The sequence below is a fragment of the Electrophorus electricus genome, chromosome 14, assembly GCF_041902795.1.
Source record: "Electrophorus electricus isolate QZ-2024a chromosome 14, ASM4190279v1, whole genome shotgun sequence".
Lineage (NCBI taxonomy): Eukaryota > Metazoa > Chordata > Actinopteri > Gymnotiformes > Gymnotidae > Electrophorus > Electrophorus electricus.
This window is the reverse complement of record NC_137510.1, coordinates 17,732,501-17,747,286: the sequence shown is the minus strand read 5'-3', so window position 1 is coordinate 17,747,286 and position 14,786 is coordinate 17,732,501. Positions and strand designations below refer to the sequence as shown.

The 14,786-nt window shown below is 42.7% G+C and overlaps 1 protein-coding gene across 2 annotated transcripts in view; it reads right to left on the bottom strand.

Annotated features, from left to right (window-relative positions):
• Positions 1-14,786, bottom strand: part of ascc3 (activating signal cointegrator 1 complex subunit 3) — a 105,194-nt gene that overhangs the window by 11,805 nt on the left and 78,603 nt on the right. The window contains exons 18-34 of one of the 2 annotated variants that reach the window (XM_027015427.3): positions 14,744-14,786; positions 13,697-13,783; positions 13,238-13,414; positions 11,509-11,734; positions 11,196-11,350; positions 9,198-9,296; positions 8,767-8,935; positions 6,993-7,213; positions 6,810-6,895; positions 6,532-6,698; positions 6,247-6,392; positions 5,304-5,424; positions 5,011-5,153; positions 2,424-2,561; positions 2,037-2,157; positions 1,824-1,956; positions 1,582-1,707 (exon numbers count right to left, since the gene is read on the bottom strand). The exon at positions 14,744-14,786 is cut by the window's right edge and continues 122 nt beyond it. In XM_027015427.3, the coding sequence (XP_026871228.2) occupies positions 1,582-1,707; positions 1,824-1,956; positions 2,037-2,157; positions 2,424-2,561; positions 5,011-5,153; positions 5,304-5,424; positions 6,247-6,392; positions 6,532-6,698; positions 6,810-6,895; positions 6,993-7,213; positions 8,767-8,935; positions 9,198-9,296; positions 11,196-11,350; positions 11,509-11,734; positions 13,238-13,414; positions 13,697-13,783; positions 14,744-14,786 (2,358 nt within the window). Of the gene's footprint in view, positions 1-1,581; positions 1,708-1,823; positions 1,957-2,036; positions 2,158-2,423; positions 2,562-5,010; positions 5,154-5,303; positions 5,425-6,246; positions 6,393-6,531; positions 6,699-6,809; positions 6,896-6,992; positions 7,214-8,766; positions 8,936-9,197; positions 9,297-10,264; positions 10,974-11,195; positions 11,351-11,508; positions 11,735-13,237; positions 13,415-13,696; positions 13,784-14,743 lie in introns of those variants that run through there. The other variant, XR_014116799.1, reaches the window with a different exon arrangement.

Below are 14,786 nucleotides of genomic sequence, written 5' to 3'. Positions count from 1 at the left end.
GTTGGTCAGAGAGATAGATAGGGATGGAGAACATGTCTTTCCGTTCTCTCTCACACAAATATCGTATTCCTACCCACACACACGCTCGAGCACACACACACACACACACACACGTGCACACACACATACACACTCTGCTAGCAGTGACATATCACAGTTAAGGTTATTATAAATATATGGCACTTTAGGAAAGTATTTGTGGCATTCTATATGAATTTGTTTGCTTCGTTTCCATGCCTCTTACTGTACAAGCACATGCCCATCCACTACCTTACAGCTCAGCTGACAAATTAGACAAAAGGATTTTAAAGTCAAAGTGAATTCCTGAAGAGACAACATTTAAATCTGATTTCACATTGGAGTGCTGAGACTGTGTATTTCCACTGCATACACTCAAAAATGTATATAATAAAAGAATAAGCGCAAGCAATAGCTTTCTTAGAAATACATTTTAGTATGTAAAAAATGCTGGGTCAAGGCCAGCCACCTTTCACACAGCACATTTAATCTTCTGTCCATTTTTCACACTGTTACTTGTGGAATAGTTATTGTACTCAGAAAACTAGTCAACAAAGAAATACGAGAAATACATTGTGGGTACAGAAGTCTTTAGTTAGCAGTAAAAGTAGATGATCTTATCATTACCTTAACTGCCTGTTCATAAAAAAAGAAATAATGACAGGATCTTCTAAAGAAGTTAAACAGAAGTGGCTGAGTTGAATACAACTGATGTTGTTATGCTATAGCATGACCCCCGTTAGTGTTCCATAGACCAGTGAGGGCAGAGTTGGGCCTAAATGTTTAATGTGGGATGACAGGCATGCAAATGCCAGCACTGTGGAATGTTCTGGAATCATCGTCTTCAATTCATAGCAGATGTCTATGCTGCCCTATATGACCCCTAGAGCCAGGGATGAGTTTGTTTGTGTGTGTTTGTGAGAAAGAAAGAAAGAAAGAAAGAAAGAAAAGAGAGTTTGGCATGTGCTGTTTTAGATCATGGTCTGTGATGTCAGAGTGAGTGATAGGGTGGGCTGCGCAATAGCAGGAAGTTGCCATGACAACACAATGAGTAATAAGTCAGTGTGAGGAGAATGTTCACTGTCTGTCACCCCATTCACTGAGCTTTAACCACACAGCTGAGCTCTGAGAACCTGCTACAGCAATTAGCCAATTAATCATCCAATCTGTCTTTATCAATTACATTGGCTTCACTATAAAGCTGTGCTTCTTTAACATGGTCACCAACTGTCTCATTGGAGTTGTTATTGCTTGACTTCTCCATAGCCATATAGAGAGGTAAGACTCCAGTTGGGTTCAGTCTTAAATGGAACTAACCATCCTGCAGCTTTCTTGACATCATTTTGTTAACAGGATGAGCAATAATGTTAGATTGATCAAGGTGTAGGTAATAAACCATTAGAAGACCATTGGTTTGGAAAGCTAAGTCTAAGGGTGCACTTGGTCTACAGTTGTGTAACGCCTCAAGTATTACAACAAATGTGTTGTAACAGAGGATACAAACGAAAGAATCTAAGATATTGTAGCAGCTGCCAGTGACATGGACTTGACCACAGTGCATACCTGGGGTTCATAACCAGCCGTCGGAAGAAGTAGGTCCAGGTGATGTAATCCATGGCATCTTGCTTTGAAGTGATAGTTCCTGCAGCTATCTCTGCGTTCAAATGATCAGCAAGTACACCGAGCAGGCTACAGCAGGATGGAGGCATAAAGCAAGGTCAACAGGAGCTTGTGAAGCTTCAGAATGCTTCAAAAGTTTCAAGGTTCATTCAACTGCACACAGCCAGAGGGCAACAAGAGTTCACCTGGACTCTACAGGGAAGGGCTCATAAAGGAACTTCTTGTAGAAGTCTTTTTTGATATCATGTACCAGGATGACTGCTTTGCCCTGGTCATCAAATTGTGGTCTGCCTGCCCGGCCCATCATCTGAAGGACATCTGCAGAAGCAATGAAAAAGCGTATCTAAATCAGCTGTTTATTACAGACAGATACACGCATGGATGAGCACCAGTGTTACCTGTAATGGGGTAATCCACATAGCGGTGGGTCTTTCCATCATAGTATTCAGTACCCTTCACAATCACCAGATGGGCAGGGAAGTTCACACCCCAGGCCAGTGTGCTTGTTGCAATTAGCACCTTAAGGATAAAAAAAAGAGATCAGATCAAACAGACAGAATCTTCTCCATCAAATTCTCCTTATAACCCTTAAGATGCAGCCAGGAGAACAAGAGTCACCCTAAGATAACAGTTGCCAAAGCAACAAATTATCAATGGCCAACAAACACAGGACATCTGATCTTTGTAAAATGTTACATGGCTCAGGTTCAGGCAGACAGCTACCTACATTTTAACTCAATACATTTTCACATGATTGACAGGAGCAGTACGGAGGAGCCTTGTACCTGAATTTTGCAGTTGACAAACAGTTCTTCCACGGTCTTCCTGTCTCTCTCATGCAGACCAGCGTGGTGCATGCCGATGCCAAATGCCAAAGTCAGCTTCAGATTTGAGTCCCTTACTGTGCCAATGATGTCTGTCATCTGTTCCATACAAGGGCAAAAGGGGGAAAAAAAAATAAGAAAAAAGATTTGTGGATAATTTGTTAGTAGTCAGCATATTAGTAAATATTAACCAGTACTTCTAGAGAACAGGAGAAAAAAAGAAAAGAAAAGGAGACAGTGGGTGAGGAAGGACATGTATGCGTGAAAACACCTATATTGCTATATCAGAGCAATATAACAGCTTTCACTGATGAAGCTGGTTCATGCAGAAACTTAAAAAATATTTTAGAAAAAGCAGTTCTAAATTATGCAACAAATCTTGCTAGGATGACACCACTGCAGGAAACCTTCAGAAAACAGACCAACTTGTGACTCTGACTGTCAGATAAGGTTCTTTTATTTCATCAATAAGTTTTAACCCAAGAGGTAATCTTAGAGCTCATCAGTTTGTCATTTTAATTTGAGTCTTCACTTTCATTCCCCCCTAAGCACTGAGATTACAAATGTGCCAGTGGAGAAAATGTTAAACAGACTTTTGTGAAACCTACTTCATAGCTTCTGTCCTCATATGTTTTGAAACACTTGCATTTCCAGTAAATGTGTTCACTGTGTGCCCATGAGATGTCTCCGCAAGTTAACCTCTGTAATTATGTTACCAAACCTGTAACTCCAGACGTTATGAATAATTCATGATACCTTGCAATGTGATACTGAACTGTGCTACTTGGTACAAAAGGTAAGACCACACATTAACAAACACAGTATTCATAAATTATGATATTACTGACATTAACCATTAACGTAATACTACACATGAATAGGTCTGTGTGATAATGAAAGCTAAGTATGTGATAAGACAGAAAGAGTGAAAGGAGAGAATAAAGATGAGAGCTATAGATATGAGCAGAGGGATGATAGGAGAGGAGAGGGTAGCAGGCAAGTCAGTAGAGGAAGAGGCAGGGGGACCCCTGCTGGGAAGCACACAGCTAGCACCACTGGCCTGTCACTCAAGCAGCAGGGACTCCAGCTGCTCCACGGCCCAGTGAAGAACAGCAGCAGGGGGAGCAGCATATATCACTGGAACACACACACAGCCCGACTGCGCCTTGCAGCTATACGCGTGCCCGCTCATAGCGCTTTTTCACACACACACTCAAACGCGTACACAAACACACACACATACACACACACACACACACACACACACACACACACACACACACTTCACTCCACAGCACCACTTAAAACCAGTTGTCTCCTGAGAAGTTGGCTAAGGTGTGAGCATCTTGATGTAGTCAGCATAATTTCCATGTCTATCACCATACATTATGGCTTTACATGCACACACCTCTCACTGTCTCACAGTCACATGGTGGTTAATGCATTTGCAAAGCACACTCATTCACTGAGAGAGTGCAACTACAGCTTTATTTTAGTGCTTTATATGGTCACCTTCAAATTGCAAAGCTTTATGGAAGAAAAAATTCCAATGAAGAAAAAAAAACAATGAATAAGGAGTCGATGACCGCATTCAGAAGTACAGCAATCACAGATACACCAGCTTTCTTTGTCTAGATGCAGAGAGATTCACATACAAATGCTTTGATGGTGTTATGCTGTTAAGTCTCAGTACAATCATATAAAGGGCAACTTATTTACTATTCACATTTGCACTGGATCATGGCATTATCTAGACACATACACACATGTAACCATAGGTAATTAAATTATTATTTTGGAAAGGGACACTGCGGCTTCAAAGGAGAGAAAAGGGGTCCAGACTACAGTGAATGTGATGTAGCTTAAAACATTTACATGTGTATAGAATGTAAATATGCAATTATATACTTTACATCTTAGTAAGTCTGTGCTTGTGACAGCATTTGCTGTATTTGTATCTGCACATTGTGTGTTATTCTGCAGTCAACCTATCAAAGAAATGATCACCCACAAAGACCTGCTTTTATGTTTTGATTGCAAGTTGCTGATTGCTAATACGAGAGCACAACGCTTTTCCAATAGCTCTGTAATTGAGTGCTATGAAAACATTAGCATACATTTGTACTCAGAAACCCAAAAGATCTGTTTGCTCACATCTTGAAATGATCTGAAGGTATGCAGAGGAAATTTAATGGGACATGACACCAGTTTTTCCCAGCTAATGTCAGTCTGAGTTGACTCTGTAATCACAGTAAAACCACTTCGCTTGGAGTACACCGGGAACTTCAATCATATCTAACCTCAGGAGATCAGGGATGGAGGGCAGAGATAGTGGCCAAAGGAAGAAATGCTGTGCTGAAAAAGTTAAAAGGCTTGGAGCACTTGGGGGGGCTGGGTTTTCATTCTCAGCAGGCATACTGATAGCTATTGTCTTTGATGCCTTTCTTGAATATTCTCATGATTTCAGATATGGGTAAAACGACTTATGCCATCTTAATGAATCATTGCTCTTATACAATAATGGAACACGGTGAACAGGCAGGCTGACCTCTCTCTCATCCTGATGCAGCCATTGTTTAGGATCATCCTCTGTAGCCAGAAAGGCAATCAGGTCAAGCGCCGTGAGACGTGTCTGCCGTCGAGATGACACAAAAATGAGGACAGGCTTGGCAGGGGAATGGCTGCGGATAGCTGCAGTGGAGTGAAGAGAGCATGTCCAACATTAGATCACAGCATCAGCCATCAGGACAAAACGTCCATCTCAATTAACCAAACCTGTCACAGTGTTTTCCTCGTAGGGTGGAGCCTACAACTACAGTGGGAGGAACGGCAGTACTGTACCTTGGAAGACAGGCTTGTTCATGCTGGCCATGCGTGGACAGTAGTGCTGTCCAGGGAAACCATGGATGTGGACCTCCAACGGGACTGGACGAACTGATGGGCGGAAATTAAACAATCCCACCTGAAAAAGAGAAAGGGAGAGAGTCAGAGAGAGAAAGAGAGAAAAAGAGAAATGGAGAGACCAGCTGGCTGTGTGTCTGACAGTGTGGCCCATCTGGGGGTAATTACAGCCAGTCATTGTCCCCTGTCCCAGAGCCCTGCTCTCACATAAGTGGCACAAGCCTGGGTGCGTGTGTGCACATATTTAAAGGGCTGGATAATGGATTGGGCAGGTAATGCCGCACCCCAGCCCAAACAGCACCAGGCAGATTTATGGAGAGTCTCTGCGCTCCGCCCCCCGCCCCTATCTGTCTGCCAGCATGACGTCTCGGTAACGGTGGAACGACGTTTACATAACGGCCCCTGCCGGCCCTGTCCCAGCTAGAGTCATGCTGCACGACCCTAGAGCAAGTATTTAGAAATGCACACAAGCACATGCTCACAGTCTGTGGTGGAAGCAGGACAAGAACGACTGCATGAATATATGGATGGATGACTGTGCGACTGCCCTTGCAGTACCAAAGGAAAATGAATCCAATTATGTGTTTTTCCATGAACAACACCAATAAATTACCTAGTCTTTCTGGGAACCTAAAGCACATACAGAAGAGCATAATTCTTTTAGCAGGAATTCATTATGCAACTTGATTAGGGACAAACTAATAATTGTGTGTGGCTGAGAAAATATGATTCAGATACTGTATGTTTCCACTTAGAAACTCTGAGGTAAGGAGAAGCTTCGCAGTTTTGCGGGTGACCAGATGAGCAGAATCAGTCAGTCAGAAGTGGACAGAGCTAAATGGCAGCATCTGGATATACATGCTGGATGCTATGGGGACTTCACCTGTCCAATGCCCAGCCAGTCGGCCAGATCGCGGGCATTAGCCAGTGCTGTGGAGAGGCCAACAACTCGCACAGCCTTGGAGGTGTGAGAGGAGATGAAATTGGTCCTGGACACAATGACCTCCAGCACTGGCCCACGATCCTCCCCTGTGCAAGCAAACAGAGGTACAGTGAGACACCGCTTTGATTTTTGTAGCTTATTCTTGGAGCAACATAGACATTATTTATTATTATTATTTAAGCATTATTATTTTGTCAAGTATATTGTTTGTGCATGTGTGTGCACCAAGAAGGTGGATCTCGTCGATGATGAGGATGGCCACTTTCTGAACATAGCTGCGGTTCTGCCAGCTGCGACTGACTCCGTCCCACTTCTCTGGAGTGGTGACGATCAGGTCTGCCTGTGCTATGGCCCGCATGTCTGGAGTTACATCACCCGTCAGCTCAACCACTCTATACAGATAGAGAGAGGGAGAGAGAGAGAGGGAAAGAGAAAAAGAATTAATGAATAGGATAGTATTATTATCAAATTTCATGAGGCATGGTTGCATTATTATTACTCACTTCCTCCCAAGTTTTTCTTCAATCCTGATCTTCCAGTCTTCAATCCTTTCTCTGACCAGAGCTTTAAGAGGAGCAATGTACACCACCTACAGGCATACAAGACACACAGAATGCATACAGTCAAAAGGATAAAATCCAGATGGCAATAGTACAAGAACAGGAGTAACAAACAGAGACCCAGACCTTAGAGGTAGGGTACTTGTTGAACACCCGGAAAATAGCCATCTCTGCAGCAATGGTTTTCCCTGAGCCGGTGGGTGCTCCAAGCAGCACGTTCATGTCGGTGTGGTAGAGCGTGTGAAAGATCTGTGTCTGAATGGGGTTGAAATGGGTGAACTTGTATAGGCTCTCATACTCCCTGTTCCCCAGTGCTGTGACAGGCAGCGGCTGCAGGTCCAGGAGCTCTATGGAGATCAACACAACACATAAGTGTACGTAGGTCACAACAGTAAAATAAAGGGCACCTTTATGCTTAAAAATACAAATGCTTAAAAAAAAGAATGCTTAAAAATACTGGTGTGTAGGATGTAGACTTGTCTCAGACTCAGGATGTTTTTTTTCTATTGTCTTGGATTCAATACTATGTGTACTCGTACTTGTCTTGGCCACTGGTCTCGCCAAATGTAGTCTCCGGTCTTGACCTACAGCAGCTACCCTTTAAGACATATCTATATTTTCTTTCTTTTAAAAGTCACAAACATGCACTGACTTGCACTTCAGCTACTCAAAAGCAAATCAACATCTGTATTTGATTTAGCCAACTGGATAGAGACATGACTAATAGTTGATTTATTCAGAGCAGGCATTGGATGTATTCATTCAGAGTGGGCACCGAACACATGGAGACTAGGGGTGCTGAGGCACGCACACTTGTTAACTATGTCGTTTATTCTGGCATCATAAAATTTGGTTTTACAAACCACAAAGAATTCATGACTATTTCACTTCAAAAGAATTACAAATGAAAGTTTTTCAACAAGACTATTTCAGAGGTGCTTGGCACAACATCCAAAACATCAAATTCATCTTTATGATTATGAAACAGATCATCCCAATCAACATTTGACTTTCCAAGTTTGATTTTATATATACTTGTCTTTTAATTAATCTATATCTTAATAAATGTACACCTGCCAGCCTATGAGTTGCCATGGCAACATTTAAACCGCTTGTAGTGAACTGCAGCAGAAGTATTGGTGTAAACTCATTCTTATGGTGGCAGTTTCATCCCTTTGAATGAGGCAAACAAAAATTGCTAGAGGCCTAGTATTTGCTTAAATGTGAGTGAAGACAAGTTAGTACCCAGCTGTGTGATAAATAAATGGGGAGGGGCATCAAACAACAAGGGCTAGTATGGGGGATTTGGGAGGGGCAACTGCTTGACAGCACCAGTGACACCATTGTAAACTGTTAGTGTGGAGCCTTGATTAAAGGCACTTACAGGGAAGAACATAAGTGGGAGTAAAAAGATGAATGTTTTACATTAAATAGTAAGAATTACAATTACATTTTACAATTACAATTTCAATTACATTTACCACCTTTGTCACTTTTGAGGACTTCCTACACAGATGATTTTGCAGGTTTATGATCATAATTTATGCTCATATCCATAAGGATAGAATTTATGCTTATATACAAAATGCTCATATGCTTATCACTATCCATACCAAAATGCTCATATCCATATCACTATGAAATTATGTGACGATTTATGTAAAAGCCCAATAAATTTTAAATAGAAGCAGATAAACATTAAGAGTTCTCTTGAGAGAGAACTTTTTTTTTTTTTAAAGGACTAGGTTTGACTAGTCTGGACTCTGTCTTGGCCTGGTCTCAGCCCCCTTTAGATGCAGCCTTTACTCAATCTTGGCTAGTCATAGTCTAGGACTTGTCTTGGACTCAACAAAGATGATCTTGACTAAAACTATGTGTATGTCTATTTATATGCACACACCTGTGTGTGGGGGGTGTCTTTCGGGCAGGATGAGGTGCTGGAAGTTGATGACGCACACGGCCTCGGAGCCCAGCCAGCGATCAGACACAGCGCGGATGTAGTACTGTGAAGGCATGGGCTCAAATATCGGGATGGTGAAGACCACCTGCTGTGGCTCCCCGCTCACCACCTGGGAGCGGGAGAGAGAGAGAATTTAAATGTAATTTACATATAATTTGGCTCGCATACAAGAGTGAATAATCATTCTCAGGCCATGCAATACAACACTAAACTTATAATGTGTGACTGAGCCATGATTCAGTTGTCCTTTGAAACCTTTTTGTTTCACCGAATTCACAAAAAAGGTTTCCAAACATACACTTGAGGTTTCACATCTCACAGCCCTACTGTCTTGTCTCACACTGGCTGGGAAGAATGTTCTCAATCCTTACCTGCTTCTTCTGAAGGAGGAAGTACTCTGAATGGTAGATATGGTCGTTGACAGGGTCCTCCACCCAGAGCCACCATGGCTCTGAGACCGAGCCGTGGACCTGTAAAGCACACAAATGGAAGGTCATAAACTGGTAGGGTGGTGGTAACAAGGACAGCATGCTTTGTTTTATAGGGACCTGAGACCAATCAGTTTCCCAACAAGTGGGCATGACTCACAAAACTGCAATCAGCTTGAGGATGATGTGTCCATTTGGAAAGAACTATAACCCTTTGTCAAAATGCATACACTAACTGGATGGCCAGCACATGCCATGCGGAGTGATGGTTCTTGCTTTGAGTGAAGATGTTTGCAGCACTGCGTTTGCGCTGGGATCACTGCTAAACTCTGGCTGTCCTACTACAGCTCTCTCATGAGCCATGCATGCACCGTTAATAGCGTGCAAACATTCACCTTCTTTCCTGTCCCAGAGGCGCCTTGAGAGGCCTCTAATTCCATCCGGAACCTGGCTCAATCTCCACGCTAATCTGGTCCTAATCCTTCCCTGCTTTTCATGGGCCATTTATACTGGGCCCAATACTGCGACTGCAAAGGCCATCCAAAACATGGAAACCATATGCAGACCAAACACAAACTGATAGGGCAAAGCGGAACTCCATGATGGACTTAAGTCATGTTGATTAATTAGAAAGTTCAAGATTGCTTAATTTGAATCGTTGATCGCCAGATTTGAACAATCTGATTTATTTTTAGAGTATATATTAAATATGGACGAAGGCTAATCTTGGGGGACTGTCTTAGTAGAGAGCATATCCTTGCTTTGGAAATTATGACACAAATCCACTTTCAATTTAACAACCAACCAACTCCCAAGAGGAGAATTATGCAGAAAGATCCACGACAGCAACATAAAGAGGCCTGAGTGGGGTCAGATGGGAAGGTGGTGAGTGTGAAAGATGCTTGGGGGACTGGCAGGACTCGCAGGAGCACAGGAGTCCTGCGCAGCTGTTGCTTAATGAAGTGTATATGTTTCGAAAAGCAACAGAGTGGCTGCAGCGGGATTCACACATGTGCCAGGAGCCGGTGCCGAGTGCAGTGTCCGGACCTGCCTCCCGGTCAGGTCGGCCCCACACGCCGTTTGCTTCAATCTGCGTTTACAATGCTGTAGATATACCACTGCGGCATATCAACCCCTGTCCAGTTCTGACTAATGAAAGAGAAATAATATAAGAAAAAAAAAAAAAGCAAGAGAAAGCAGAAATAGAAAAGAAAGAAAGGGAGAAATTAAAAGCAGAAATAGAAAAGAAAGAAAGGGAGAAATTAAAAGCAAGAAAACAAGCAGACAGCAAGCAAGAAAAAAGGAAGAAAATTTAACAGGATATCTTCACCCAGGACAATGACTTAACAGGGCTATGACTAGATACCAGAAAAACAGATAAGTAACAGTGTTTCAGTTAATAAACACTGAGTCCTGATAGTGTAATAACTCAGTTGACATAAATAACAGATGTCTCTGAAACACAGGCTCTTTGCTTTAACAGGGAAAGAGGCATGAGCCCTGTGTGATGAGTCTTTGAGGAGAGGGAGATAGGAGTGGGGGGCAACACCAAGGGCCAGATGCTGGCCGTCAAGCTGGAAGAGAGCCTGTGAGGCGCTGGAGTGAGACTGTAGTCCAGGCAGGACACACGGGGTCCATCTGGGGCTCAGCGCCTTGCCTGCCTCCACCCTCTTCACAGAACAATAGCTCCCACACTTGGGCCAGTCAAGCCTCTCTGCTCTTAAATACAGGGGAGACACGGACACATAAAGCCTTGCTTAAGCTGCTCTAAGCCAGGCTGCGGATATGTGTGCGCGTGTGTATTTGTGCACCTGCATGTAGTTTCCAATAATGATAAAAATGTCTGCCATGTTGTGCAGCTACATTATTGCAAAATACAACAGATAAACCACAAATGAAGGAGCCATTATTTTATGTCTCAGCAGTGGTTGCCATAGTTACCTGATCATTCCACCTGAAGTCAGGGGTGACGGTGAGGCGCACACGCAGGACAGTGCGCGTGATTGGCTGAATGGCGGCCTCCATCAGGATGGCAGGAATCTGGTGGACACACTGCTTCACCTTCAGTCCGATGTTCACATGGTGCAACATGTGGCCTGTGTAAATACATAGATTCAGTGTTTCATCAAATCACTATTTCAATAAGTCACTGAACTCCTCTGAACTCCTAGATTTTAGTTTGGCACCAAATAATTTTGTATTTGCATTTTTGAGTGTATAGCAAAGTGTGGTGAGAGAGCAACAGCATACTGACCAATCTCATCCTTGCGCATGTCTTTTAGCTTGTCCAGAGTGAGCTTCTTCTCCTCCAGCCTGGCCAGCACGGTGTTGGGCAGCATGGTGAACTGGCGCAGAGGGTGGGCCCAGCCCCACAGGCGCCTGTCTAACACCTTACACAAGTTGAGCAGACGGTAGGTCATGGCTGGCCAACGCTTCCTCAGAGCAATTTCGAAGAGAGCCCTCATGATGCGGGCAGCGTTCTGCGCGCATACACACAAACACACACACACACACACACACACACACACACACACACACACACACCCCACATGCATGCAGCCATGTCAATACATTCACAGGCTAACCAAATTAAATAACATGAGTAAAAACTAAAAGAATGGTCCCAGATTTTCCTGTACTTTTTTTTCCCCACACAACAATTTTATATTCTGCTTGTGAAAAGCAATGGGTCTTTAACATACATAAAGGCTAAACTGCTCCTCATTCAACTGGTACAGTCTGATTTATAGTAAGTCCATAAGGTCCAACAGGGATGTGATCTATAAGGTGTCCCTGCATTCTGATAGAAAGGTAATGGATGTCACTGCTCTGATTGATTGGTCTGAATGTGCTCTCACTGTCATTGCTAGCACAGCTGCTTTTGTGTGTGTGTGTGTGTGTGTCTCGAGCTGGACACCTGTTGGTCCAGATGTTCTGCTGCTGGTTTATAGACCACAAGGGCCACCAAGTTCCATCATCCGGCCTTATTGGTGGAAGCAGAGTATGACAGTCACCACAATCCCATTTGAAGCACTCACATGACATGAGAGCATAGACATCAGACAACCCTGGATGGTATTTTTCATTGATTTTGCTTGAATCCTGAAGCTTGTGTGATTGGTTTTGAGGGTCATGTCAGGTGTGTTCTCCTCATTCTCACCAAAGCCTATAACATAGTCTGAGCTTGAGCTTAGTTTACAACTTCACTTTCTCACAGTTGCTAAAGCTATTGAGTATGTCAAATCTGTCTCTGTCTGTCTGTCTGTCTGTCTGTCTCTCGCTCTCTGTCGTGTTGTTGTGGGAGTCATCGTAAGCTGTAGCGCCAGGGAAGGCCTTGGTCTGGATTTAAAATCAGATCCGTTTTTCTCCACAGTGATGGCCACTGCTGGATCCCAGGCTGCTTGACTGAAATCAGCCGAATTAGGAGCAAAGAGGGAATTTGCCTGAACTATTTCAGCTATTCAGCCACATGGAAGCGGTTACTGCAGGAGAGCTCAGGATAGATGTGTTCAGCAGAGAATGGTAAGAGAAGTGGGGGTGGACTCCCTCCACAAAGGATTCTTGCCTCTCAGTCACTGTGAAATATGGGCTGGCTAAAATATTCATATCCGGGCTTATCAAGTTTTGGTTTTACATAAATGCAACAAGCTGGGCAAGATACTCTTGTGAGATCCACAGTGACAGTTAATGAAAGCCAGTGATCCCATAGACAGAAACAAAGGCAAGAGCTAATAAAAGAGAAACATGTTTGTTGAAGGCCATGATATAATTATTACTAACACTATTCTAAACCAGTAATAATACATCCAGGATGGGCAACTGACAGTGTTACACTCCATATTTAACATGAAATTTAAGCATACATGTTTGTTGGAAAGTTTTGTGAAACAGCATCTGCCCATGGTAAAAACCTGAAATGCCATTTTTGTCCCCCGATATTGTATGTGTGAGTGTGTGTGTCTCTCTCTCTCTCTCTCTCTCACCTGAGCCACATAAGCGAGATCAGAAACGAGTGAGAAGCTGTCCACTTCGCCACGGCTGATGTATGTCTGCAGCAGGATGTTGATCTTCCCATAACCATTCTCCACACCTCCAGCAGCCTGCAGCTGACAAAAGTTACACAGCAACTGCTCCAGCTCTTCCAGTTCCTCATCTCGCACCTAGACATGGCACAAGATTGTGAAATCAGCACTGCACAATACACATGCCTGCAGTGACACCAACACTGCCCACTACACATGCCCCCAGTGAAACTAACACTGCACACTACACATGCCCCCAGTGAAACTAACACTGCACACTACGCATGCCCCCAGTAGCATCAATACTGCAAGCTACACATGCCCCCAGTGTGCAAGGTATGAATGAGTGTTTGACCCCTGTCAAATCCATATCCCCAACAATGGCACGCCATGTACAAGCTATACAAGGTGACATCTTACCTTCACTTGCTCAAACTCCTCTGCTTTAGAGACGATACTCAGGATATCTGCTTCTGTTTTCTGGGCGCTGAAAAGCTCATTGAATGTCTGTGGCATTGAAAATATTTTCATTCCCAAATCTGTTACAGCTTGATACATTTTTAAATACCCATTTTTAAAACTTCCATTCAATTCATACAATTTACACAATGGGAAACTGAAACAAAACTTAGAATTAAGAGAAAGATATAAAACAAAGGAGGAAAACATCTAATGAAGCTTTTAACCAAAAGCATCTGTTGTGGGTATACGTATTTGTGAAGATATGGACTGTAATTGATGAAACGCACCACATGCTGTTATGAAATTGAGTTAGTGAAAACATCTGAATGCAAAAAATCTAATGTCATTTAATACAAATTTCATTCATTTGCACCCTAAGAAATTTAGGAAATTAGCTTAAAAGTTTACAAACAAGAGACCATCTCTATTTTCTTTAGTTTATTTACTGCTGACTGATCGAAATGGTGTATTTCAGTGCAATATTGCCTCCTGATATGTTATAAAGTTTTGCAAACAAAGAAACAAATCAAATAAAAGACAATACACCTTAAAACACTATAGTGACTGTAATCAAAAGGTTAGATATCCATGTGCTTGTTAACAGCAGATTATAAGAGATGTATAAAATCTACTTCAGTGTTTCTCAGTTCTGGTGCTAGAGTAGCCTTGCCTGAGCATGTGAGAGCTCCCTGTGCTCTAATACACCTGACTCAATTAACAAGCCCTTCGTGGGGTTAAGATGGATGTGCTGGAGCAGGGCAGGGGTACTCCAAGACCAGGACTAAGAAATACCTGTCTACTCTGCTGCTGTTAGTGTAGCAAAAAACATAATTAACGTAATGTTAAATGGAGAGATGCATAACAACTTTGTTTGAAAGTAAGCTTAATATTATAATTTAAGACATTATTTAGTATTATTTAAAACATAATTAAGTAGTCACTGAGCTCTTAACATTGTATGGGATATAAGTAAATTTACAAATGGTATATAAATTCATCATATACCTCAATAGTGTTATACTTGATGTAGAAGTGGCTAGCTGTCCGG